The sequence below is a fragment of the Microcebus murinus genome, chromosome 26 (assembly GCF_040939455.1).
Source record: "Microcebus murinus isolate Inina chromosome 26, M.murinus_Inina_mat1.0, whole genome shotgun sequence".
Lineage (NCBI taxonomy): Eukaryota > Metazoa > Chordata > Mammalia > Primates > Cheirogaleidae > Microcebus > Microcebus murinus.
Genome location: NC_134129.1, coordinates 15231314 through 15254599, shown reverse-complemented (window position 1 = coordinate 15254599; position 23286 = coordinate 15231314). Strand labels below are relative to the sequence as shown.

General features: G+C 48.6%; 1 protein-coding gene across 4 annotated transcripts in view; it reads left to right on the top strand.

Annotated features, from left to right (window-relative positions):
• KIT (KIT proto-oncogene, receptor tyrosine kinase) overlaps positions 1 to 23286 on the top strand; it is an 87540-nt gene that overhangs the window by 17728 nt on the left and 46526 nt on the right. For all 4 annotated transcript variants that reach the window (XM_012758274.3, XM_012758273.3, XM_075997905.1 and 1 more), the window contains exons 2-3: positions 19142 to 19411; positions 22314 to 22595. In XM_012758274.3, the coding sequence (XP_012613728.2) occupies positions 19142 to 19411; positions 22314 to 22595 (552 nt within the window). The remainder of the gene's footprint in view (positions 1 to 19141; positions 19412 to 22313; positions 22596 to 23286) is intronic.

The following is a 23286-nucleotide window of genomic DNA, read 5'->3' as shown; positions in this document are numbered from 1 at the left end:
CATGGGCTGGCGCATGCATCCAATTTTGATAGAGGTGTCACCACGGGGGTGATTAGATGCCACCACCATCTAATCCTGCCACTGGAAAGGCAAGTCCCTGGCACAGTGGCAGCTGAATTTTGTGACTTGGTTCTAACGTGGCGTATGGCCCATGGGACACCTGGGAGGAGAAGTTCTTGAGTATTGGTATTCCAGGCATACTGGAAAGGAGAGAAATCTTTTGCTCTTGGAGACTTCATTATACCTGGGTCAGAAGCCACCAGCTCCCCCCTCCCCCCAGGGTAATAAAAGTGGCCCCTGGGGACGTTTTAGGGAAATGCCTATCGTCCTCTCTCTCCTTGGGGCTTCCAAGAAGAACTGGCTCCTTAGCACACAGAAGCTGATGTCGGAGTAGGGGGGAGGGGTGCCCTATTCCTTGCCCCCCATTTTTTAAATCCATTAAATAGAAGAACAGAGATAGGCACCCCTTTGCCTATTTTAGTCGATTTGCTTTGGTCTGGCTGAAGCTAGGGCTTTTCGTTCCTATTCTAGAAGGGGAAAACTTGGGGGTTGCCCCCCAGAGCCCACAGCTCCAAGGGAGGGGGGTGCATTTGTCTAAAATAAGAAACTCAGCGTTGCTGATTTAATATAAGTCAGGATTGACAATAGCATGCAAGTGCATAATTTACGAAAATACATACACTGAGAGTTGAGGGCTCAAGGTGTTTTTCTTTTTCTTTTTTGTAAGATAAAGGTTTCAAGACCTAGAGGGTAAAGAGGCTGATAAGTTTATGGGAATCTTGCTTTTGATAGAGGAACTGATAATCTGTTGGCTATTTCCAAATGGATTGGTTGTTTGGTGTTTCTGTTTTGTACATTTGGAGCTCAACTTACTCTCTTTATACCTATTGCAAACTCCTGCTAGATTAAGAGAATGCAATAAAACGCAGTAAGTTTGGGAACAAACGCCACAAACACAGTTCTTCACCTGCAGTCAGAATCCTGTAGCCACCATCTGCTGAGCTGGCCACGGGTGTCCATGCAGGAAGAGCTGTAATTTTGTGCTTTGGTACCTGTGTTCTTTATTTTATTTATCTTCATCCCATGCTCTTTTTCCTTATAACTGCTATTCATTCCACGGCCCCTCCCCCTGCCTTGCTTCCGACCCTGGATCCCAATGAGGGTGTTTTTCCTGATGCTTTTTTTCTCTTCAACTCCAGACTGCCTCACCCCTCCCTCCCCCTCCCTTTCTTGCTGTAATTGCAGCCGTAATGAGAACATTTATTGAGTGTTAGGTACTTAAAGAATTTAGAGGTGATATAAGGGTCCCAAACTCTGTTACCACTAATTTATAGATGTCAAAACTGAGGCTTCTAGAGGTCAAATCAGCTTCCCCAAAGCCTCAGGCTTGCTTGGATTGGAACCCACGCATGTCTGGCTCTAAAACCCACAGCTGTTTTCCTGATATTCCTGTTGTTTTCTATTGTTGCTCACCCAAGCTCAGAGAAGCACCATACTTCCCAGCCTCTGATCTTGCTTTTCTGGACTTGAAAATATTTCTGGATAAAGTTGCAAAGCTGGATTCACTTTTTCTTCTTTTTTTTAAAAGCTCTTTTTAAGGGAGTAGTTTGAAACTTACAGAAAAGTTGCAAGATGAGTGCAGAGAACTCCAGAACATTGATTGTTAACATTTTTGCCACATTTACTTTGTCCGTTTGTATATATATTATTTTTTTTCTGAACTCTTGGGCCGGAGTAAGTTGCTAACATGCCCCCTCCTTGTGTTTGAAGACCCACTGAAGCAGACTCAGCCTTGTAGCCTAGGGGAAGGGTGAGTTCTGCCTCTAGCCAAGTGCTGGCTTTCTCCCCCAGGTTCTGGGGCCCAGAGCCCTGCTCCAAAAGGGACAGACACTCTGAGCTTCTCACGTATGAGCTCCTTAGCTCTGCCTGAGTCCTTTAAATTAAACTCAGATCCTAAAACACATTCCCTGCCTTCCTGGAAATTGGTTCTCTCTAGCACCTAAAACACAGATCCTCCTCTAAGGCAAGCTAACACGAAGGCTAGTAAAACTTCCCGAATGTTCCTAGCTCTTCTGAGAAGAAGGGGAAGGCAGTTCCCCTGAGCTTGTTATCCGGGGCTGCAGGTAAACTGTTCTGACCCTTGCTCACTCAAGTCTGTCTGGGCCACAGTTATCAATGCCAGGAACCTTTTCTCCAGCAACTGCCTCAGATAAAATGCTTTTATTATTATTAATACTGTTTGTTTTTACTTCCTTTGGTACAAACCAGCCTTGTGGGTAGAAAAGGACATTTTTGAAAGTGGAAACAGAAGGGAAAATGTCCTGTCTGCTCAGGGTGTGGGGTGGAGGTGGGGGGAGGGTGTGATTTCTCATATCAGATGAGCCAGTGAAAAGCAGGATTTTAGAGTATATTCACGAGTGAAATGTTATTGATTCACCCATTATGCTGAAAATTCGCTTACGTATCTATTTGTCCAGTATAATTCCTAGCATTTTTAAGAGCTAGAGAATTGGAGAGGCTTTTCCAAAAGGCAGATCCTAGTTGAAGACAGAGCTTTTTAAAAAATGCCCAGGGAAACAATTCAAACGTCAAGATGAGTGGATAAACAAAAATGTGGTGTCTATTGACTGTGGAATATTATTCAGCCTTAAAAAGGAAGGGAGTCCTGCCCTGCTACAACGTGGATGAACTTTGAAGACATACTGAATTAAGTGAGACACAAAAGGACAGGTATTTACATGATTCAGGTAGATGAGCTACCTGGAACAATCAAATTCATAGAGACAGAAAGGAGAATGTTGGGGACCAGGGGTTGGGGGAGGAGGGAACGGGGAGTTATTATTTAATGGATACAGCGTTTCTTTTTGGGATGATGAGAAAGTTCTGGAAATATGGATGATGGTGATGGTCACACAACAATGTGAATGTGCTTAATGCCACTCAGCTGTGTACTTAAAAAATGGTTAAAATGGCAAATTTTATGTTATGTACATTTTACCATAATAAAAAAAAGTCTTAAATGTTCCAGTTGCCGTATATGCATATGTGTATGTACAGGTGTGTATGTACACATGTGTGTATGTGCACATGTGTGTATGTGTATAAGTGTTAACCAATCAGTCTCTCACTTGCTGATGTTTCATTTGATAGAAGAGTTTGATGCCATAGGATTCCAGCTAGAGCTTAGGGTGTCATGCTTTTTTTATTTCTTGAAGTTTTCATTTGTCACCATTGCAACCACCTCGTGTCCCCTCCTGAGCCCTCGGGAAGTGGCATTTTGCAGAACTCTAAATTTCCTGGTAGAAAGTAACGGTATGGTGAGGAGTGAGCATCGCAGTGCTCTGCGCCCACAGCCCGCCACGCAGGGCAGGGCGACAGGGACGGGAAGGCAGTGTGCATTTGACAGGTCCCCCTGCAAAAGGACCTGGCTACACCCACCCCTCTGTGGCATGTCCCACCAAGAGGATCTGCATGGAGGTGCTTGTTAGGTCTGGGGTAAAGCTGCCTTTGAGGAGTGTATCTGACCTTTGCCATGTTCTCCTTGACCTGTTCCTTTTTACTTTGTTCTCCGTTGTTGTTTATTTTATTTTTTCCATTTTTTTTATTTCAGCATATTATAGGGGTACAAATGTTAAGGTTATGGATATTGCCCTTGCCTCCCCTCCCCCCTCGAGTCAGAGCTTCAAGCGTGACCATACCCCAGACGTTGCACATCTCACTCATTGTGTTTGTACATACCCATCCCCTCCTTCCCCCTCCCACCTGCCCGACACCCAACAAATGTTTTTTCCTATATGTCCACTTAGGTGTTGATCCGTTAATACCAATTTGCTGGTGAGTCCATGTGGTGCTTGTTTTTCCATTCTTGAGATACTTCGCTTAGTAGAATGGGCTCCAGCTCTAGCCAGGAAAATACAAGAGGTGCTAGATCACTGTTGTTTCTTAGAACTAAATAGTACTCCATGGTGTACATACACCACATTTTATTATTCCACTCATGTATTGATGGGCACCTGGGTTGTTTCCACACCTTTGCAATTGTGAACTGTGCTGCTATAAACATTCGAGGGCAGGCGTCTCATTTGCAGAGTGTCCATTGTTCTTTAGGTTAAGGAAGTTAGTGTTGAAAGAAGTGAAGAGTCCCCCCCCCCCACCAGACTTCACAGATGGTGGGGGCCTTGTTCTGGTGTTTACTGGATTCCAATCCTTAGTGTTTCTTATCTGGTTCACGTTTCAGTAAGTGATTTCCAGAAATCAAAACCTGGAAATCTACATATTTACAACAGGAGCTCTACTGGGCTTTTGGGAAAAACCCGGTGGAAATGAGAAAGTTCCTCCTTTCTGTTCAGGGATGGATCCTAATATATTGTGCTTGTCAAATCCAGCCCTTATCTAAGTCCCCAAAGACCAGCTTTATAATGGCCGAGAGAGGTTTCCTCCCAGTCCCTATCTTAGTTTGAGATCAAAAGGGAAGTCCTGCTTCCTCCAACACTGGGTTGTGTTTTTCTTCGGATGAGCGGGCAGGGAATAGACTCAGGAGTCCTGTGGAAGTCTCTGCTGCTGGTAAGGTTTGCGTGTCTAGAAGAAATTTTGCAAAATAATTAGCTGAGAAAGGTCCTTCTTTGAGTTTTGAATGATAATATGAGTCTTCACGGTTGTTATTAACTTCATAGGATGTCAGAGCTGTGGATCAAATTCTATGTTCCCTTATTCTAATTCTCTGTCCAAAGAGTAATGCAACACCCAAGTAGATGATTATAGTCATATTATTATATCTTATAAATGATGTGATGTAGCTATATATATATGTATATATATATGACATAAATGAATAGGCGACAGTCACTGCTATTCACTTTGCCACGAACAGTTGAGTGCCTTCTGTATTTAGTCACTGGCTCTTTATAAGGGATTTCTTTATCTTGGCCAATCTTGACCAATCCAATAAGGATAATAGATCCTGGAATTTTAGAGCTTTTGGTGGCTTTAGACTACTGCATTATTTGTCGAAACTGCAAGAGGGTTTCAGTCTAGGTCCAGCTACTTCGTGCACAAAAATCCAATAATTGAGGCAACAAGGATTGCCAAGGAAGAAAGGAATTTTTAATAAGACAGATGTCCTACCGGGAGAATGGGAGGAGCTGCCTCAAACCAGTCTGACTAAGGGATACCATGGCCTTCTGAAGGAGGGGCCACATGCTTGGGGGCAAGTCCTGGTGTATCTCACAAGGGGTACATGCATGGGGGGGCCAGTTTGTTGGGGGGAGGTGAGTCTTGGTGGCAGGAAGTCTGCCCTGGTGCATTCAGAATCTCAACTCCTTTTGTCTCCTAGAAAATCTTTTCAGGCCAAGTTCTGTGGCTCACACCTTTAATCCCAGCACTTAGGGAGGCCAAGGCTGAAGGATCACTTGAGGCCAGGAGTTCTTTCGTTCTGGGAGACCACTCAAAGGGTCAAGTAGTTAGTTAAGGGAGAGGATTATAAAAATCACAAGTAGGGGTTCATGGAACCGGTGACATTTATTTTTTCAGATGAGGAAACCGAGGCCTAGAGAACCTAAGTGACTTGCCCACAGTTTGGAATCTAGAACTTGTGTATGTCTCCACCTTCACGTTTTCCCCTTCCCATCCTTCACTGATTGCTTAGGAAGAAAATTACACGGTTGTACGTTTTATCTAAAACATACAAATATTATCTATGTTAGCAGACACCAAACATTTAATAACTTTTTTGCTCATCTCCAACCTAAAGAATGCTTTGACAGATGTCCTGTCTTTTAAAAACACTCATCATCACAAGCTTGAGTCCTTCCTGCCCTGTCTTCTTGGCAAGTTTTCTTAGAGGCAGGCGTTTGACACCTCCTTGATCTTGGGTGTGCTCTTTCAAAAAGCAAAAGCCACCTGAGGCCGGCTTCTCCTGCCACCAGATGGCACTCTTGCAGATCTGGAACAGGGAAGGGGTGAGTCTGGTGAGGGCTCTACTAGGAGGACCGTGCTCAGGGACCCGAGCAGGGCAGCGCTGTGTCGCAAGGACTCAGGTCTGCCTCACTGGCCCAGGGACCACCAACACAGCGAAGAAAAGCAGATAAAAGGCAAATTCTAAAGGAAAGGCAGGATCTGCACGGGTGATTTATTGGGGCCGAGTCTGTCTGTGTGGTTACGGCAGAAACTGGAGGGGTGACCTGGAGCTGGGGAGGAAACTGCTCTCAGTAGCAGGGGCAGGAAGGGCCCAAACAACGGGGGGAATCCACCCGGGCGGGAAGCTCACACGGAGGGGGCGGGTGGGGCAGGTGGGTGGCAGGTGGGTGGCAGGTGGGGAGGTGCAGCCTGACCCAAGGAGGGCACCTTCATTTGGGGTGGGCATCCCTCTCCAGCATGGGCACCTGGGAGCCACTGTCCCTCAAATGTCCCTGGGAAGGTGGGAGCCACAAGCCAAGCCCCAGGCTCCTTTGCGCCACAGAGAAGCTCCTATAAAGAGCCAGTCTAAAGAAAGGGGGCTTAAAAATAGTGTTTTTGGCCAGGCGTGATGGCTGGCGCCTGTAACTCTAGCACTCTGGGAGGCCGAGGCGGGAGGATCGCTCAAGGTCAGGAGTTCGAGACCAGCCTGAGCAAGAGCGAGACCTCGTCTCTACTATAAAATAGAAAGAAATTAATTGGCCAACTAAAAAAATATATATATATATATATAAAAAATTAGCCGGGCATGGTGGCGCATGCCTGTAGTCCCAGCTACTCGGGAGGCTGAGGCAGGAGGATGGCTTGAGCCCAGGAGTTGGAGGTTGCTGTGAGCTAGGCTGATACCACGGCACTCTAGCCTGGGCAACAGAGTGAGACACTGTCTCCAAAAATAAATAAATAAATAAATAAATAAATAAATAAATAAATAAATGTTTTTGCCCTGCCTTTGGTTACCCCAAGCCCCAGACCAGCTTCTGCACTTTAGCGCCACGTGCATTGTCCCTGAGGCCAGCACCAGCGGCAGCTGCCCGGGGAGCCCCTCCGGTGACTCCTCTCCACGTCCCCAGCCCCCAGTGCCTTCTGTCTTTATGGCCACCTGCCTCTGAGGCTACTCGTCTGCCTGCTTTTCATTCTGAGCCCTCTGGAGCACCCTGTGTCTTCCGTGCCCCTGTCAGCTGCTGTCCCCACCCTCACGAGCTCCGGGGACCCTCCTTCACCTCCTCCTCCCCGATGCTGGCACTTCCATTTGTAAGCTCCGTCGGTGATGCTAGGTGAGTGGTGTGGGTGACGTGACTGTCCCTCCTCGCTGCTGTTGGTGGCCGGTCCTGTGCCCTGAAGCCCTGGGGGCCGGTACCCATGCTCTGCCACTCGGCGCCTGCCACCATGTCCTCGGAGATTCTGGTGTCCGTCTACAAGGCCCTGCGCCATCTGGTCTGGAGTCACCAGTTCTCCTTTGCCAGTCGATTCACTGTTGTCTCTGCCCTACCCCAGCCACCTTGGGCCTCGCCATTTCTCTCTCGGCCCTCTGTTCTTCGTACTGGCCACGCCCTCCCTGGGTGACTTCACGGACACCCCTTGTCACCACCCCACCTATGTGCGGTTAAGACTTCACGGGGTGTCTGTGGCCAGACCCCACCCCCAAGTCTCCAGGGCCTTTAGTTCCACAAACTTCTATATCTGTTTTCACTCCCCCAGCCTGTTGGCACCCCATCGTGTAAGAGGACCAGGGGTGTCCCCCTCGTCCTTGCTGCCCAGGTCCGTCCCAACCCCCTTCTCCTCTCCGTCCCCACCAGCTCTGGCCGATGCTGTTGTCACTCCTGTCTGGACCACCGGTTGTCCCCTGCCCGGCCCTGTCCCCAGTCCCGTTCCCCGGGGCACCGCTCTTTCTGGATCCCGGAGGAGTTCCCCAAAATGTACATCAGCTCCTCCATGTCGTTGGGGCAGGGTCCCCCCCTGACCTCGGCAGAGGGTCCCCACCGCCGTCCTGTCCCGCCCTCTGTCCCTCTCTGGTGCCACACCTGCCGCACTTGCGAGCGATCGAGTGACTCCCAAACACTCACTTTGCTAGTGCTTATATGTCTCCCCTCCTCCCCGCCCCAAGTGATATTCCTTTGTCCTCTGCTGACCCTCGGCCTGGCGGGACACCTCTGGGTTCTGAGCTCCAGGAATCCTCTTCTTAGCCGGCTCCCCCTCGCCCACCCCTGGTTTCCCAGCTCAGCTGCCCTGTGTCCCCTGCACTAGCTGCCTGCAGTAATGACCTGTGTGACTCTGTCCCCCCACTGTCCCCCCATCTTTTCCTCCCGGCCCCCATCGAATTTCATCAATGAAGACCCCTGCTCTGTTACTCACCAGCCTTGTTTGCCATTAATTACTGAAGCTCCCGCTTTGGCTTTATTTTTCTCTGTCCTCTGGGTCCCTCGTGTCACTTAGTTCATTATCTTTACCCCAACCTTGAAATATACTTAAGGAGCTGCTTTTTTTTTTTAATTAAAAAAAACTATACTGCAGTGAAGTCTTTGTTATTTTGTGTTTTTCTTTTTTTTTTTTTTAACCCACTTTCAAATGGCTGATCATTTTACAATGATATATTGCTACTGCTTGAAACTTACGTAATTACTAACTTTCCTGTACCTGGTACAGCACTGAGAGCTGGCACGCAGACAGAAAAATTCTCTAATTTTTAAAAGCTAAACAAAGATTTGTGTTGTCCAAAGGAATTGATTTTTCAGGCCCAGACACAAGGAGCATTACAGTCAAAGACAGTGAGGAATTGATGACAGTTACCTATTATTTACTGCATGTCTAAACCTGAGCAGATTTTAATGGTGCGTTTACCTGGATAAGTACTTTAATCTCTGTATTGCTGCATCAAAGGTATATCTGAAACCTCTTACCCAGAAAAGTCTTTGGAAAGAGAACGTGGGATCCATGCAGAGTGTTCTCGAACTTGTTAGAGGCTAGAGGTATTTAGGGTTCGATGGGGTACCTGGGCGTATGCAGTTGTAAGGTAGTTCACTTTCTTCCAAAGCTCGTGTTTTTCCCCCTGAAAAAATGCATTTGATTTTTTACCTTCTAGTTTATCCTCTGTGAAACAATGGAAAAGAATGTTCGAAATGATTTGTCACTGGGCGAAGACCACCTTCAAGACGACTCACAAACAAATACCCTAGATGGGACAGGCCCTGCTCTGCAAGACGATGTCCCAAATGATTTAACCATTCTGCATTTTTCTCCCCCTTTCTGCACCTTCACATTTCCTATGCTGTGCACTTATTGAGCACCTTCTGTATTCCTGGCACTCTCGGGCATTGAGGCTACCGAGGCAGATCGACACCTTTGCTTTGGATTCGGAGAGCTTGCACTTTGCAGGGAGGAGCTGGCCGTCCTCGTGGGACCGGATTTTCCGGAAGCACCCTACCTTCGTGCTTCCAGAACTTTCCTTCTCCTTTCCTTGAATACGCACACAGACACATGCACGTGCAAACACACGTACGGAGTCTTCCTGGCCTGGCTCTTTCCCCCCGGAGCCTCTCGTGGTCCCGCCGGGCAGCGTAACCCCTGCATAATTTCTTTGAGTCCCGTGGCATGCTCGTCACCTGTCATTATTTCTGTTTCTTTTGCATCGCGCCTGTCTCTTACCCAGGGCCGCCGTGAGTGTCCCCTCGGCACCTTAGTTCTAATGACACAGCGGGTGCGCGTTGAAAGAAATGACTTTAACGAGGACGGTGCCATGGGCTTAGCACAATAGAATGTGGACCGTTCTGGAAGTCTCCATCGCATGGCTTCCTTCAGTTTGTGTGGGTGACCCGGGGCGGATCCGGTCGTCCCCCCTCTGCTACCGGGCAAGAGCATTTTTTGAGGACTTGTTGTGGTTTTCACTGAGCTCATCCTCCCCCTCCCCCAGCCTCATTCTATTTCCAGTATATCTCTTGGTTTGCAGAGCCTCTTGGGTGTTGTGGGCGATTGCTGGGGTCCTTCCGTCTTGGTTTCTATCCAGTTTATTCCTGCGGGGACATAAAAGTATGTCACAAGCAGCCACGACATACAAATCATTAGCTTTTTAATTACGAAGTGCGGTTAAACAGAATGCTGCCCTGCGTGGGTTTTCTGCCCCGCCATAGTTTTGCCTGGTTCCTTATATTTGTGTCCAAAGGGGGAAAGGTTTTGAAATGACTTCCTTGCTTTCAACCCCAGCTATCAATCCCATCGGGGCCGCTTTAGACGTGGGTGACAGGGGGTTGAAGGCCTGGAGAGCCATCCCTCTCTGCGTGGCCAACAAGGTCGCTCCTAGTGACACGGGTCGTTGAGTCCAGAACTGCAGACTGGACTCCCTCCAAGGAGTCTGCTAATCGACCCATTGCAAAAAAATACAGGTAGGCCTTAAATATTTTATTTTCCCTTAAAAATTGGAAGATAGACAGTTGCATATCTTTTTTTTTTTTTTTTTGAGACAGAGTCTCACTTTGTTGCCCAGGCTACAGTGAGTGCCGTGGCGTCAGCCTGGCTCACAGCAACCTCCAACTCCTGGGCTCAAGCGATCCTCCTGCCTCAGCCTCCCGAGAAGCTGAGACTACAGGCATGCGCCACCATGCCCGGCTCATTTTTTTTTTTTCTATATATATGTTAGTTGGCCAATTAATTTCTTTCTATTTATAGTAGAGACCGGGTCTCGCTCTTGCTCAGGCTGGTTTCGAACTCCTGACCTCAAGCAGTCCTCCCGTCTTGGCCTCCAAGAGTGCTAGTATGACAGGCGTGAGCCACCGCGCCCGGCCAACACTGACATATCTTTTGATATGGAGGACCAAGGGCTTTCCTTTGAGCTTTGGCCAACTGGATGGGAGAGTTCTAAGCTGCCCTCCTTGCGGTACGCACAATGCAAGGAATTTCTAATGCCAGTGTCCTTAGCTGGAGTACTTGTGAAGCAATCCAAATGCAGAATTTGCTAAGTTTTTTGGGGGATTGGAGGTCCTCCCCCAATCTTCTACTAATCTATTAATGCTTGCCCATGTTCAGTTCAACAGTAGACTTTTAAAATTTGGGCCACTCTTATAACATCTTTCTCAGCTATGCGAGAATCAGCAGCTCTTCTCCCACACATATTCATTTTTCATTCATTTTCATAGCATGTCTTTTTTACACGTGTAATTTATACGTAATAAAATATCAAGGGTAACACCCATAAATAGGTTTAAGAATAAAGCCAGATGACTCAGAGATGCCGTGAGTTAGAAGAGCAAAGATGCACTAGACAAGAGGCGAAGAGTTTTGGGCATTAAGAGGTGCCTTGGGTGGTAGTCAGTGTGGTTTAAAACAATTTTCTTAATGAAGCGATTTAAAGCAACATTGAATGGCTCACAGAGGCTAATACTAGATTAGCCTCTGTGGTCGGATGAGAGCAAGCTGGGGTGGCTGGGGGAGGTTTTAGGCTTTAGCTGGGCCTTGAAGAGTTGTTGAAGTTTTTTTTTTTTAAATTGTAGTTTTTAAGTAAAATTGTTTGACAATATAGACAACATAAAATGTACCATTTTCAGTGTCCGATTCTGTGGAGGTAAGTATAAGATTTTCCTAATGTTGTGCAACCATCACCGCTATCCGTTTCCAGAACTTTCTCATCATCCCAAATGGAGAATCCGTTCATCAAACAATAACTCTCCATTCCTTCCTCCCCCGGCTCTTGGGAGTCTATTCTGCTTTCTGTCTCTGTGAATGAACCTTCTCGAGAGACTTCATATATGTGGAATCATGCAGTCTTCTTTTGAGTCTGGCTCATGTGACCTAACGTACTGTTTTCAAGGCACAGCTGTGTTGTATAGCATGTATCCGAATTCCATTCCTTTTGCTGGCTCAGTAATATTCCATTGTGCGTATATTCTACATGTTGTTCTTCCATTCATCTGTTGACGGCCACATGCAAGTTGTTTCCACTTTTTGGGTATCGTGAACTGTTATACTGCCGTGAACATTGGCATGCAAGTATCTGAGTCCCTGCTTTCAATTTTTGGGGGTACTGGTGATGGGGAGACATTGCAAGTACCTGGAGAGGTTAGAATAAGAGGGCATGTTGGCATTTTTTTTTTATTTTGAACTATCACTAAAATCTTCCGTTGTTGACTATAAGCCACCCACATCTCCTCCCTCATTTTATGTTCTTTTGAGAGCAAGGACTGTCTTCTAGCTCAGCACTTGGCAGGGCACCTGGGATTCGTATTTACTGAATCATTCCTGGAGTTCCGAGCTCCTAGCTTAGAGCCATCATTCACTGTAGTACTAGTTGGTCCCTAGAGTGGTGGGTGTTGCCATCTCTCTCTCTTTTTTTTGGCTCATTAATTAACACGTATTCGGGGAACAGAAAACAACTCTTAACATTAGCCTTAGCCAAACATTAGGGAAGTACATTTGCTAATGCAGAAAGTCCTGGTGTAGACAAAACTCAACTCAACAGACATGTGTTGAGAACTTGCTGTCTACCAGATGTGTTTCAAAATGCAATTTCAGAGCAATCCCAAAGCTCTCAGGAGGAATACCTTTCTGAAAGGTGTCACTTCAATGTGAATCTGTACTCCTTTTTTTTTTTAATAAAAAGATCACGAATCCTTAGTTTTCTTATTGTGAGACTATTATAACAATATTCAAGATAGTTTAGAAGAAAGAGAATAAACATCACCCACAGTCTCACCCTAATAAAAGCTCTATTTTCATTTTATAAGGTGACTTTGAGGGTTGAATTTATAAATCATTTATTTTGAATATAAAAGCCCGAATACTTGTGGTGATGATATTATTTTTAAAATTTATGTAAAATTCTAGAAGCACAGCGTAAACTAATCTCGAATTTAGAGGCTCTCCTCTTTTTTGGAGAGTTATCTATAGCTGTTTTAATTAATGAATTGAGCCACGTTTTTCTTGGAAGAGCAGCAGAACGGACCCAGGTCATCTTTTGGGGACAGGATGTGGACTGTTGACATCTGTTTTAGGGACTGGGCGTTTAGGAGCCTGCCCTCTCTCCCATCTTTTGTCTGTTCAGGGATTGAAGGGAATGTTTCTATGACTATTCGGGGGGTGGGGGGGAAGTATAATTTAGGATCCTTACCTGAGGGCTCTAAGACCTTGGAGTGGGTGTCTAGACATAGAACATTCCAGAGCATCAGTACAAGCCGGATGGGTGACCGTGCTGGCGGGACTTCACAAGGACAGGTTGTCCCACCTGGACTGGCTTAGGGACCAGCACCCACGAGGGGACTGGCCTTCAGCCGGGCTTTCCCCGTGCCCAGGAGGTGACTGGCGCAGCAGGCGTGTTCTAGAAGCCCAGGCTGAAAGGCGGGCATGGAGAAGGTTGAAGAATGTTCTCAGCGTCCTTAGTCCGTTGGCCAGAGAAGAGGGGGGCTGGGCCTGAGCAAAGCAGCTAGAAATGAATGCCAGGAAAGTGCTTTTCGAGCCGCACGTGACGTCACCGTTGGCGGCTGCCACCTCTGTTACGGTTTTTGAGGCTGGGGGTGGGGTTGGCAAAGAACGGTGGCGTTTTCGGCGGATGGACCTCAGCGTTGTGGGGTGGGATGAGTGGGGAGGGCTGGAGGGTGGCGGGGAGACCCCTTGGGAGAGGATGTCATCCCTGCGAGGTGGCAGTTGGCTACCTGGGGAGGGCAGCCAGAGGGGAAAGGGACAGGAGGCTCCGAGGAATGGTGGCTGGGATGTGCTGGCCCAGAGGGACAAGTCCGGGAGGCGGTGGGAGCTGTCCCCACACATGGGACGTGGGTAAGTCTGGGCCGATGTGGAGGAGTGATGAGGAGTTCTGTTTCTGGAAAAACTACGTCTCAGCAAGAGTCATGTGTTGTCACAGTGCTAAGTGCTTCACGCCGCAGCCTTGTAAAACATGCTATAACAACACTGTCCCCACTTCACAGGACAGAAAGCAGAGGCAGAGCTGAGGAGTGACTTGCCCAGCTGCGACACACTTCACCAGTGGCAGAGCCAGGATCCAAATCCAGACAGTCCTAACTCCAGAGCCACACTCTAACTTACTGTGCTGGAATACCCCACTGCTTTTTTATAGTTGCTTTTATTAAAAACTGCCCGGTCCTCCCTGAAGCTCGTTGCATGTGTCCCTTCACTCGATTCCCGTAAGGTCTCTCTGAGATGAGGGTGTTTTTATCCTCGTTTTCCAGCTGTGGACATCTGGACACAGAGCTGGGGTGATCTGCCTTAGGTCGCACTCCTAGGACTTGTCTACACTGGCTGGGGTGGGGGTGGGGGGGTATCTCGGGAAGGCAACAGTGTTTATTTGACTGGATTGTGATTATCTGTCTATATCCTTGGGGTTGACTCATGAGAAAATGGAATTAGCTGAAATATGTTGCAATATAAATTGCTGAAAAATTCTTGGGTCAGATTTACTATCAATATCACACATACTCACGTGGAACCACGACTTTTTAAAAAGGGATAAATAATTGAAATAATAGTATCTCTACTTATTGCTGCTGCCATTTTTATTATTTAATGCTTTGTATGACTCTGAGAGTAACCCCAGCCTCTCCGTGTCCCCAATCCCAGCCTCTCCGTGTCCCCAATCCCAGCCCCTCCTTGTCCCCAATCCCAGCCTCTCCCTGTCCCCAATCCCAGCCTCTCCGTGTCCCCGATCCCAGCCTCTCCGTGTCCCCATCCCAGCCTCTCCTTGTCCCCAATCCCAGCCTCTCCCTGTCCCCAATCCCAGCCTCTCCGTGTCCCCTATCCCAGCCTCTCCCTGTCCCCAACCCCAGCCTCTCCATGTCCCCAATCCCAGCCTCTCCGTGTCCCCAATCCCAGCCCCTCCTTGTCCCCAACCCCAGCCTCTCCCTGTCCCCAATCCCAGCCTCTCCGTGTCCCCAATCCCAGCCCCTCCGTGTCCCCAACCCCAGCCTCTCCCTGTCCCCAATCCCAGCCTCTCCGTGTCCCCAATCCCAGCCCCTCCGTGTCCCCAATCCCAGCCTCTCCGTGTCCCCATCCCAGCCTCTCCTTGTCCCCAATCCCAGCCTCTCCCTGTCCCCAATCCCAGCCCCTCCGTGTCCCCAACCTCTCCCTGTCCCCAATCCCAGCCCCTCCGTGTCCCCAATCCCAGCCTCTCCGTGCCCCCTATCCCAGCCTCTCTGTGTCCCCAATCCCAGCCTCTCCGTGTCCCCATCCCAGCCTCTCCGTGTCCCCCATCCCAGCCTCTCCGTGTCCCCCATCCCAGCCTCTCCCTGTCCCCGACCCCAGCCTCTCCCTGTCCCCAATCCCAGCCTCTCCCTGTCCCCAACCCCAGCCTCTCCGTGTCCCCATCCCAGCCTCTCCTTGTCCCCAACCCCAGCCTCTCCCTGTCCCCAATCCCAGCCCCTCCGTGTCCCCAATCCCAGCCTCTCCGTGTCCCCAATCCCAGCCCCTCCGTGTCCCCAATCCCAGCCTCTCCGTGTCCCCAATCCCAGCCTCTCCCTGTCCGCAACCCCAGCCTCTCCCTGTCCCCAATCCCAGCCTCTCCGTGTCCCCATCCCAGCCTCTCCGTGTCCCCGATCCCAGCCTCTCCGTGTCCCCGATCCCAGCCTCTCCGTGTCCCCGATCCCAGCCTCTCCCTGTCCCCATCCCAGCCTCTCCGTGTCCCCTATCCCGGCCTCTCCGTGTCCCCGATCCCAGCCTCTCCGTGTCCCCGATCCCAGCCTCTCCCTGTCCCCGATCCCGGCCTCTCCATGTCCCCATCTCAGCCTCTCCGTGTCCCCATCCCAGCCTCTCCGTGTCCCCTATCCCGGCCTCTCCCTGTCCCCGATCCCGGCCTCTCCGTGTCCCCTATCCCGGCCTCTCCGTGTCCCCAATCCCAGCCTCTCCGTGTCCCCAATCCCAGCCTCTCCGTGTCCCCGATCCCAGCCTCTCCGTGTCCCCAATCCCGGCCTCCGTGTCCTCATCCTGGCCGCTCCATCCGGATGCCGGGCCTCGTGCACACAGGAGCCCCTCTCTTCCCCGTGCTGTTGGTGCCTGATGCCATTTAAAGGCTATAAGTGACCGTACTGTTACTGTGCTTGGCGTGACATAGGGCTGCGCTGGCTGCCACCGGGCGAGATACTTGTCCGGGTAGGAGCTAGGAACCGAGTCTGGACTCTGTACGCATTCCTGCAGGGAGCAGCTCCGGCCTCTCTGTGGCGTTCGTTCTGTCCCCGACCGCAGACTGTCCCCCGTGTCCACGCTGGGAGGAGGGCTCCTGTTTTCTTTGCCTTTCAGCCTCCTTTGGCTCCAGATTTATTTTCGAGTCTTGCACTGCCGTGGCCATCGAAGACGAGGTCTGCGACAGCCCCGGGCACAGGCCACTCCCGCTCAACTGAAATCGTGCTCTTGGGTTTGCAGGGATCTCTTTGTGACTAAATCGGGGGACTTCTGTTCGTTCCCTGTGACCTTGCTGTGGCATCCACCCTGAGAGCCACTTTGAAGGATTCTGCCTCGCTGATTGCCGTCTTCACCTCTTTAACCTCTCTCCCCTTTCCTCCTGCTGGTTCTTTGTCTTACATCTCTCATGATTCTTTCCTACTTCCTCTTGGCCGCAAGAGTTCCTTGAGATTGCTGGACCTTAAAGCCTGCTGATTAAAAAAGAAAAAAAAAAAAATTGGTGCTTGGTGGGTTCCTCCTTTTTTCCATAACCCTGTCCTTTGATGACCCGATCCTGTTTTTTAACTTCGCCACTTCACCATGACTGTGAGCTTCAGGTTGCGAGCAGCCCACTGCTGAGAAGTCTGTGCACCGACCGGGTTCACCTGTGAGCAGGTCCCTCCTCTCCTGTCCCGCCCGCTCTGAGCACGTCCCTGTCCTCCGCCCCCAGCCATCCTGGACTTGGTGGCTCACACTCGCGCCCTTTATGCCACCGCTCTTTGCCTCCTGCTACCCCTTTCTTCTCCGGGCTGGGATGGCGTTTGCTCCTTCTTAAGGCCTCAGGTCAGTCCTTGTCTCCTGCCCTGTGTGTGCGGGGAAGGTGGCACAAATCACAAATCACAATCCGATGTGTGTGCACCGTGTCCCCCACGACCCTACAAAGGTGACAGAAAGCCCCTGGAGAATCCTGACATCTTACCCCCCCCCACCCCACACAGGGACCCTTCTTCTGCCGCTAACTCAGGCTGTCCCCAGTCAACCTTTTGCTTTGTAGTTCCCTGTAACCATTCTCGTGTTCTTTCTCCAACAATCTGTTGAATCCCTTCCTTTTTTTTTTTTTGAAACAGAGTCTCACTCTGTCGCCCAGGCTAGAGTGAGTGCCGTGGCGTCAGCCTAGCTCACAGCAACCTCAAACTCCTGGGCTCCAGCGATCCTTCTGCCTCAGCCTCCCGAGTAGCTGGGACTACAGGCATGCACCACCACGCCTGGCTAATCTTTTTAATATATTTTTAGTTGGCCAATTAATTTCTTTCTAATTTTAGTAGAGACGGGAGTCTTGTTCTTGCTCAGGCTGGTTTCGAACTCCTGACCTTGAGCGATCCGCCCGCCTCGGCCTCCTGAAGTGCTAGGATTACAGGCCTGAGCCACCGCGCCTGGCCGAATCTCTTCCTCTTTATTCGCAACCCTTACCGCAGGTTCTCGTTACTTCTGCCTGTAGGCCAGCGCTTTTCACTCATTTCCTTGGATCTAGTTGATTCTCTGGTGTCTCACGGTGCGTGCCACTTTTCTGCTAGAAAAATCCACAGTGAGTGCTCCTGGTGCAGCCCAGTATTTGCACCCAGACGCTGAGTGTCACCTCCCCCCTTCTCCCCAAGGAGCCTGTTTTCCAGCCAGGCTGGTTTCTTTCTTTCTTTTTTTTTTTTTTTTTGAGACAGAGTCTCGCTCTGCTGCCCAGGCTAGAGTGAGTGCCGTGGTGTCAGCCTAGCTCACAGCAACCTCAACCTCCTGGGCTCAAGCAATCCTCCTGCCTCAGCCTCCCGAGTAGCTGGGACTACAGGCATGCGCCACCATGCCCGGCTAATTTTTTCTATATATATATTAGTTGGCCAATTAATTTCTTTCTATTTATAGTAGAGGCGGGGTCTTGCTCTTGCTCAGGCTGGTTTCGAACTCCTGACCTCGAGCAATCCGCCCGTCTCGGCCTCCCAGAGTGCTAGGATTACAGGCGTGAGCCACCGCGCCCGGCCTAGGCTGGTTTCTTTACAGCTCCAAAGACCTCGTATGTTGGCCTCGGTTGCCAGCCCTTTCTTCATGCTTCTTCCTTCTCCTCCTTCTCCTTTGCCTCTTCTAATATGGTCAAGGTCTGGCCCCCCTCTTTTCTTGAGCTCGACACTATGCCCTGTAGCTGTGTTTCATGTCAACAGTCGTTCTTTAAGCCCCGAAGTGTGTGTAAGGACCACGTGTAACAAATACCCACGTGGACTTTTTCCCAGCACCTAGCACGATGCTTTTGTTGATCATAATTAATGAACAGATATTTGGATGCACGGATGCACGCATGAGTGAATGCATTGGCCACTGTACATGTTCTAAGGTTCGAGTTTCATATTCAGAGTCTAAAGTTTGCACCTTTATAAACGAGACAAGCTAGTTCCCTATCTAGGAAACCTATCTAGGCATTATTAGGTTGATCAGCTTGAAGCTCAGCAGAGGCCAAAAAAATATCTCCTGGTCTGATCTTTAAAATGGGGTCATATCATTTTCTGCCTTTACTATTTTGGACATTTGTGACTAGTTCTCCTTTTGATCAACACTGCCATGTAAGGAGAATTTACATAGAAATAACTGAATTCACTAAGTGTAAGAAAAAGACAAGCTATTGGTCATGGTCATGCACATTCTGCCAAAAGAGTGACAGGCCAACAGTTTTTGTTTTTTTTTTTTCCCATAGTGTGAAATTTTGTTTCTGTTGTTTCTAAGCCAAGCGTCGCATGCTCATACCATGACAGTGGCCCGTATTCCGAATGGACACTTGACCCAGTTGTATGTTTAACCTGAAGAAAGGCCGTGGCATCCAGCATCCTGGCTCAGACACCGAATGTGACCCTTAGGATTAATTGAGGGTTGCAGAAAGTCACTTAATTTTCTGGATGAACTTAAGAGACTTTAGACAGAGCTCTCTTTCCAGCCATAAATAGCAGGGCAGCTTTGGCCTGTTTTTATTGTAGAAGACTCAGAAGATGGCACTGGGCATTGGAAGCAAGGCTTTCATTTCGTCGAGGAAGAAGCTCCTACTCAACGTGATTCTTGTTTTCCTTGGCAGGCTCTTCTCAACCATCTGCGAGTCCCGGGGGACCGTCTCTGCCATCCATCCAGCCAGCAAAATCAGAGCTAATAGTCGCCGTGGGCGACGAGATCAAGCTGCTGTGCACCGACCCGGGCTTTGTCAAATGGACTTTTGAGACCCTGGGTGAAACGAGCGAGAGTAAGGACAACGAATGGGTCACAGAAAAAGCGGAGGCCACCAACACCGGCAAATACACGTGCACCAACGAAGGAGGCTTAAGCAGTTCCATCTATGTGTTTGTCAGAGGTACATTCTTGGCTTTCTGGGTTGCTGTGCTTCAGAAAACGCAGTTCCCTGGTTCTTAATTTTGCATGACTGAGCCATAGATAAAATAGTACTGGCTAGGGCTAGAAAGCCTAAAACACATGTTTCTTTGCTGGTTTCCCCCATCTTTTGATACAGGGTGGCTTTGGGGACGGCCCCAGGTGGAGGTCTGGGAGCCCCAGGATGCTCTCCCTAATGAGATTACAGTAGGTTTAGCCCATTCGTGCCGGTGCTCTGCGTAAACCTTTAGAATCAATGAGGCCCTCTGGGAAAGCAGCATTTTAATGCCTTAAGATGCTAGAATACTCCCACTTAGTAAAAAAAACACTTCTGGGATCCAAAGGCCTCTAAAGCCCTAACCAAGACTGACACTTCAAAAGATTTGGCTCGCTCTTAGGGAGTAAATTCCAGAAAAATTATGTGGTCAGCTAAACATCGCATGCCTGTCCTAGGTCCTTTGTAGAGCTGATTCATCTCAAAAATTGTGACCTCTTAGAAACAAAAGGAAAGGAAATATGAGGGTTGGATTTCTATACTTATTTCCTATGACAAATTCAGTGGTTTGTCAGTGTTCGTGCGTTTAATGGCCTTGTCAAGGGTAGACGTGCTGGGTTGAGGTGTGTCCTTTGGTTGATGTAAAATCTGAGCTGCTGAAATCTTAAGGGGTGTGTCCAAGTTCCAGGAAGAGAGAGAGGGTCCTAGTTTCTAGTCCTGGTTGTCCTGGGACTGGGGCTGTATTTGAAGCAGCCCGGAGGTCTCAGGCCTTATCCGTGGTATTGCAAACAAATAACGAATTTATCGTAGAATTGGAGATCTGAGCTACCTCGAGTCTCGGTTTCCTCACTGCAGTATTTGGACAAGATTATCTGCTCTGTCTTCCTTACATAATTGTTGTTTGGGACTCAGGACTGAACGAATTCTAACATGCTCTATCAAGGATTAATAAAGCCAACTCACCTTTTCGCTGTAAAGGAGGTTGCACGGAATTGTGCCTCTCAGCTTGGGCCATCAGTTGTCTTTTCCTACACAGGTACACTGACAAACTGCAGCACCGTTTCAGGGCATGGCTCTGTAATCGTTGGGCTAACCCATGTGCTGTTCTTTGACACTGAACAAGGCGTTCTGCAATTTCCAGGTGGTCATGAAGTGTCATGACAACTGAAGAAATAAAGGAACACTGGCGAATTAGCCAAATCAGATCACTGTTAACAGAGCTCACAAACTTTCTTTGTAGGGGAAGTCATGTTGTGTAACTCAAGAGCTATCCTCAGCTATTACTGACTTAAGATGTTGGGATACTTAAGTAATCTACGTGACAGCAGTGAAAGAAAGAGGACCACAGTTGGAGGAGCCAGTGATTGAGAAAGAGTAGATGAAAAAATAACTAACTATGGCCTTGGACCCCGCACACATATAGTTCAGCCATTAGGAAGCGATTTATTTGCAGAATAAATTAATAAGGCTGGGAGATGTGTAATTCTTTTTGGGAAACTTTTTTTTTTTTTTTTTTTCAAAATTGGTCAAAAGTAAATGATAGAAGTCTATTTCAGTGATGTCCAATGCATTTCACTTCAGTGAAATGAAAATTTCTAGATGGAAAGGACGATTGTAAAACAGATTTTAAATGTAATCTGTTGCCGGGCGCGGTGGCTCACGCCTGTAATCCTGGCACTCTTGGGAGGCCGAGGCGGGCGGATCGCTCAAGGTCAGGAGTTCGAAACCAGCCTGAGCAAGAGCGAGACCCCGTCTCTACTATAAATAGAAATAAATTAATTGGCAAACTAAACATATATAGAAAAAATTAGCCGGGCATGGTGGTGCATGCCTGTAGTCCCAGTTACTCGGGAGGCTGAGGCAGGAGGATCGCTTGAGCCCAGGAGTTTGAGGTTGCTGTGAGCGAGGCTGACGCCACGGCACTCTAGCCCGGGCAACAGAGTGAGACTCTATCTCAAAATAAATAGATAAATAAATAAATGTAATCTGTTGGCCTGAGCATATATCTGTGTTGTTGTCACACAGTGGGGGTGGCAGCGTATTGTATATGCCAGAATCGGGTTTGTCCTTGCTTGTAGGAGGGCCCCGTCAGCCGGAGCCACTCCCCGTCTGTCCCTGGTGTCCTGCGTAGTGATCAGTAGTGTCCCTTCTCATCACAGGTGCCCTGGCTTGGACTCCCGTATTCGCCACTGCATTCCTGAAACTCATAAGCGACCCTCGTGCATTTGAAATTATTTGATTTCCGGAAGTTGTATTTACACATTTCTTTGGGAGAATATGATTAGAGTGAGGCTCACACGTTATTTGTTCTGAGTGGCCTGGCCAGAGTTTTCTAGAGTCTTCTTCAGAAGCTTAACGTCAGAGGACTAGAAACTGGGAAGGGTCCCACACAGAGGAAAGCTTTTCCTGCCCTCCCCAGCTTTCATCAAGACTGGCTTATTCTTTGCTGATGAGCCTTGCAGTATTGCCTGTTGTAGAAAAAGAGTCACATTAGTAATAGAATATTCTCAGGGTTGTAAGAAATCAAATTTTGCTCTCAGCCAGACCTGGGTTGGAGCTCCCCTCAGCCATTTCCAAGTCACGTCACTTTAGGAGAGTGGCTTTTTGGAGACCTCGGTTTTATTTCTGAAATGGTGACAATGATAATATTGATCCTGTTAGGGGTGTTTTGAAGATTAAACGTGATAAGGTGGGTGGCAGTCTAAGCCTGATAACATGGAAAGTGTTTAATTAAGGTTAACTCTTAGCTCGTGAGCACTATTTGGACACATTTTGCTTTTGCTTGCAGAGAAAAAAATGCCAACGGCCATTCGGGCCAGCAGGCACGAAATGCAACATTTTAGATCTTTTGGAAAAATTTTAAACTACTGATTTTTTGATGTGCTCGTAGATCCTGCGAAGCTTTTCCTCGTTGACCGGTCCCTGTACGGGAAGGAAGACACCGACACGCTGGTCCGGTGTCCCTTGACAGACCCGGAGGTGACCAATTACTCCCTCAAGGGTTGCCAGGGGAAACCCCTGCCCAAGGACCTGAGGTTCGTCCCTGACCCGAAGGCTGGCATCACCATCCTTAGTGTGAAACGCGCCTACCACCGGCTCTGTCTACACTGCTCTGCCGACCAGGAGGGCAAGGCGGTGCTGTCCGACAAGATCATCCTGAAAGTGAGGCCAGGTACTGGCCCTCTTCTTGTTTCTTCTGGGCGTCGAGAATCTGCGAGTCCAGAGACTTCTCTCTACCCGCTGGTGCACCCCAGTGTGATCAGTTGGGATCTGGCTCTTGGGTAGTTCCCCCAGCTTCAAAGTAATGTCACCTGCACGGGAATTCTTTGTTTTACTGTCCCGATCCCAGTGACGGGGTCCATGACTGCCTCTGGCAGAGTTGGGTGTGCCTGCCTCACACTGGCATTTAGACTGGGCTGACTTGGGTTACCCCAAAGTCTCGTCATTGCACCGAGTATTCCGTGCAACAGAAACCCATGGGGAGGCTTTACTTACACTGGTTGCAAGGATTAGCATGCATGGATTATTGCATAGATTAGCATGCATGGATTATTGCATAGATTAGCATGCATGGATTATTGCATAGATTATTGCATAGATTAGCATGAATAGATTATTCGTGCTTTGGTTTACACTTGACTTTAGCCAAAAGGCTGAGAAGCAATCTTCAATTGGCTGTCGACATGAGAATTGACTTTTTCTCTTCAGCTGATTCATTTTAATGCATTCTCAAAACTGGTCGAGATGCAAGAGGGAAAGTACCAATTGATCTGAGATCCCGAACAGTTTGAGAGTGGACCTGGTTATTATTGTGGCCTTATGTAGACTGTTTCGTTAGCTGGTTTTGTATAGGGTCTGTACCT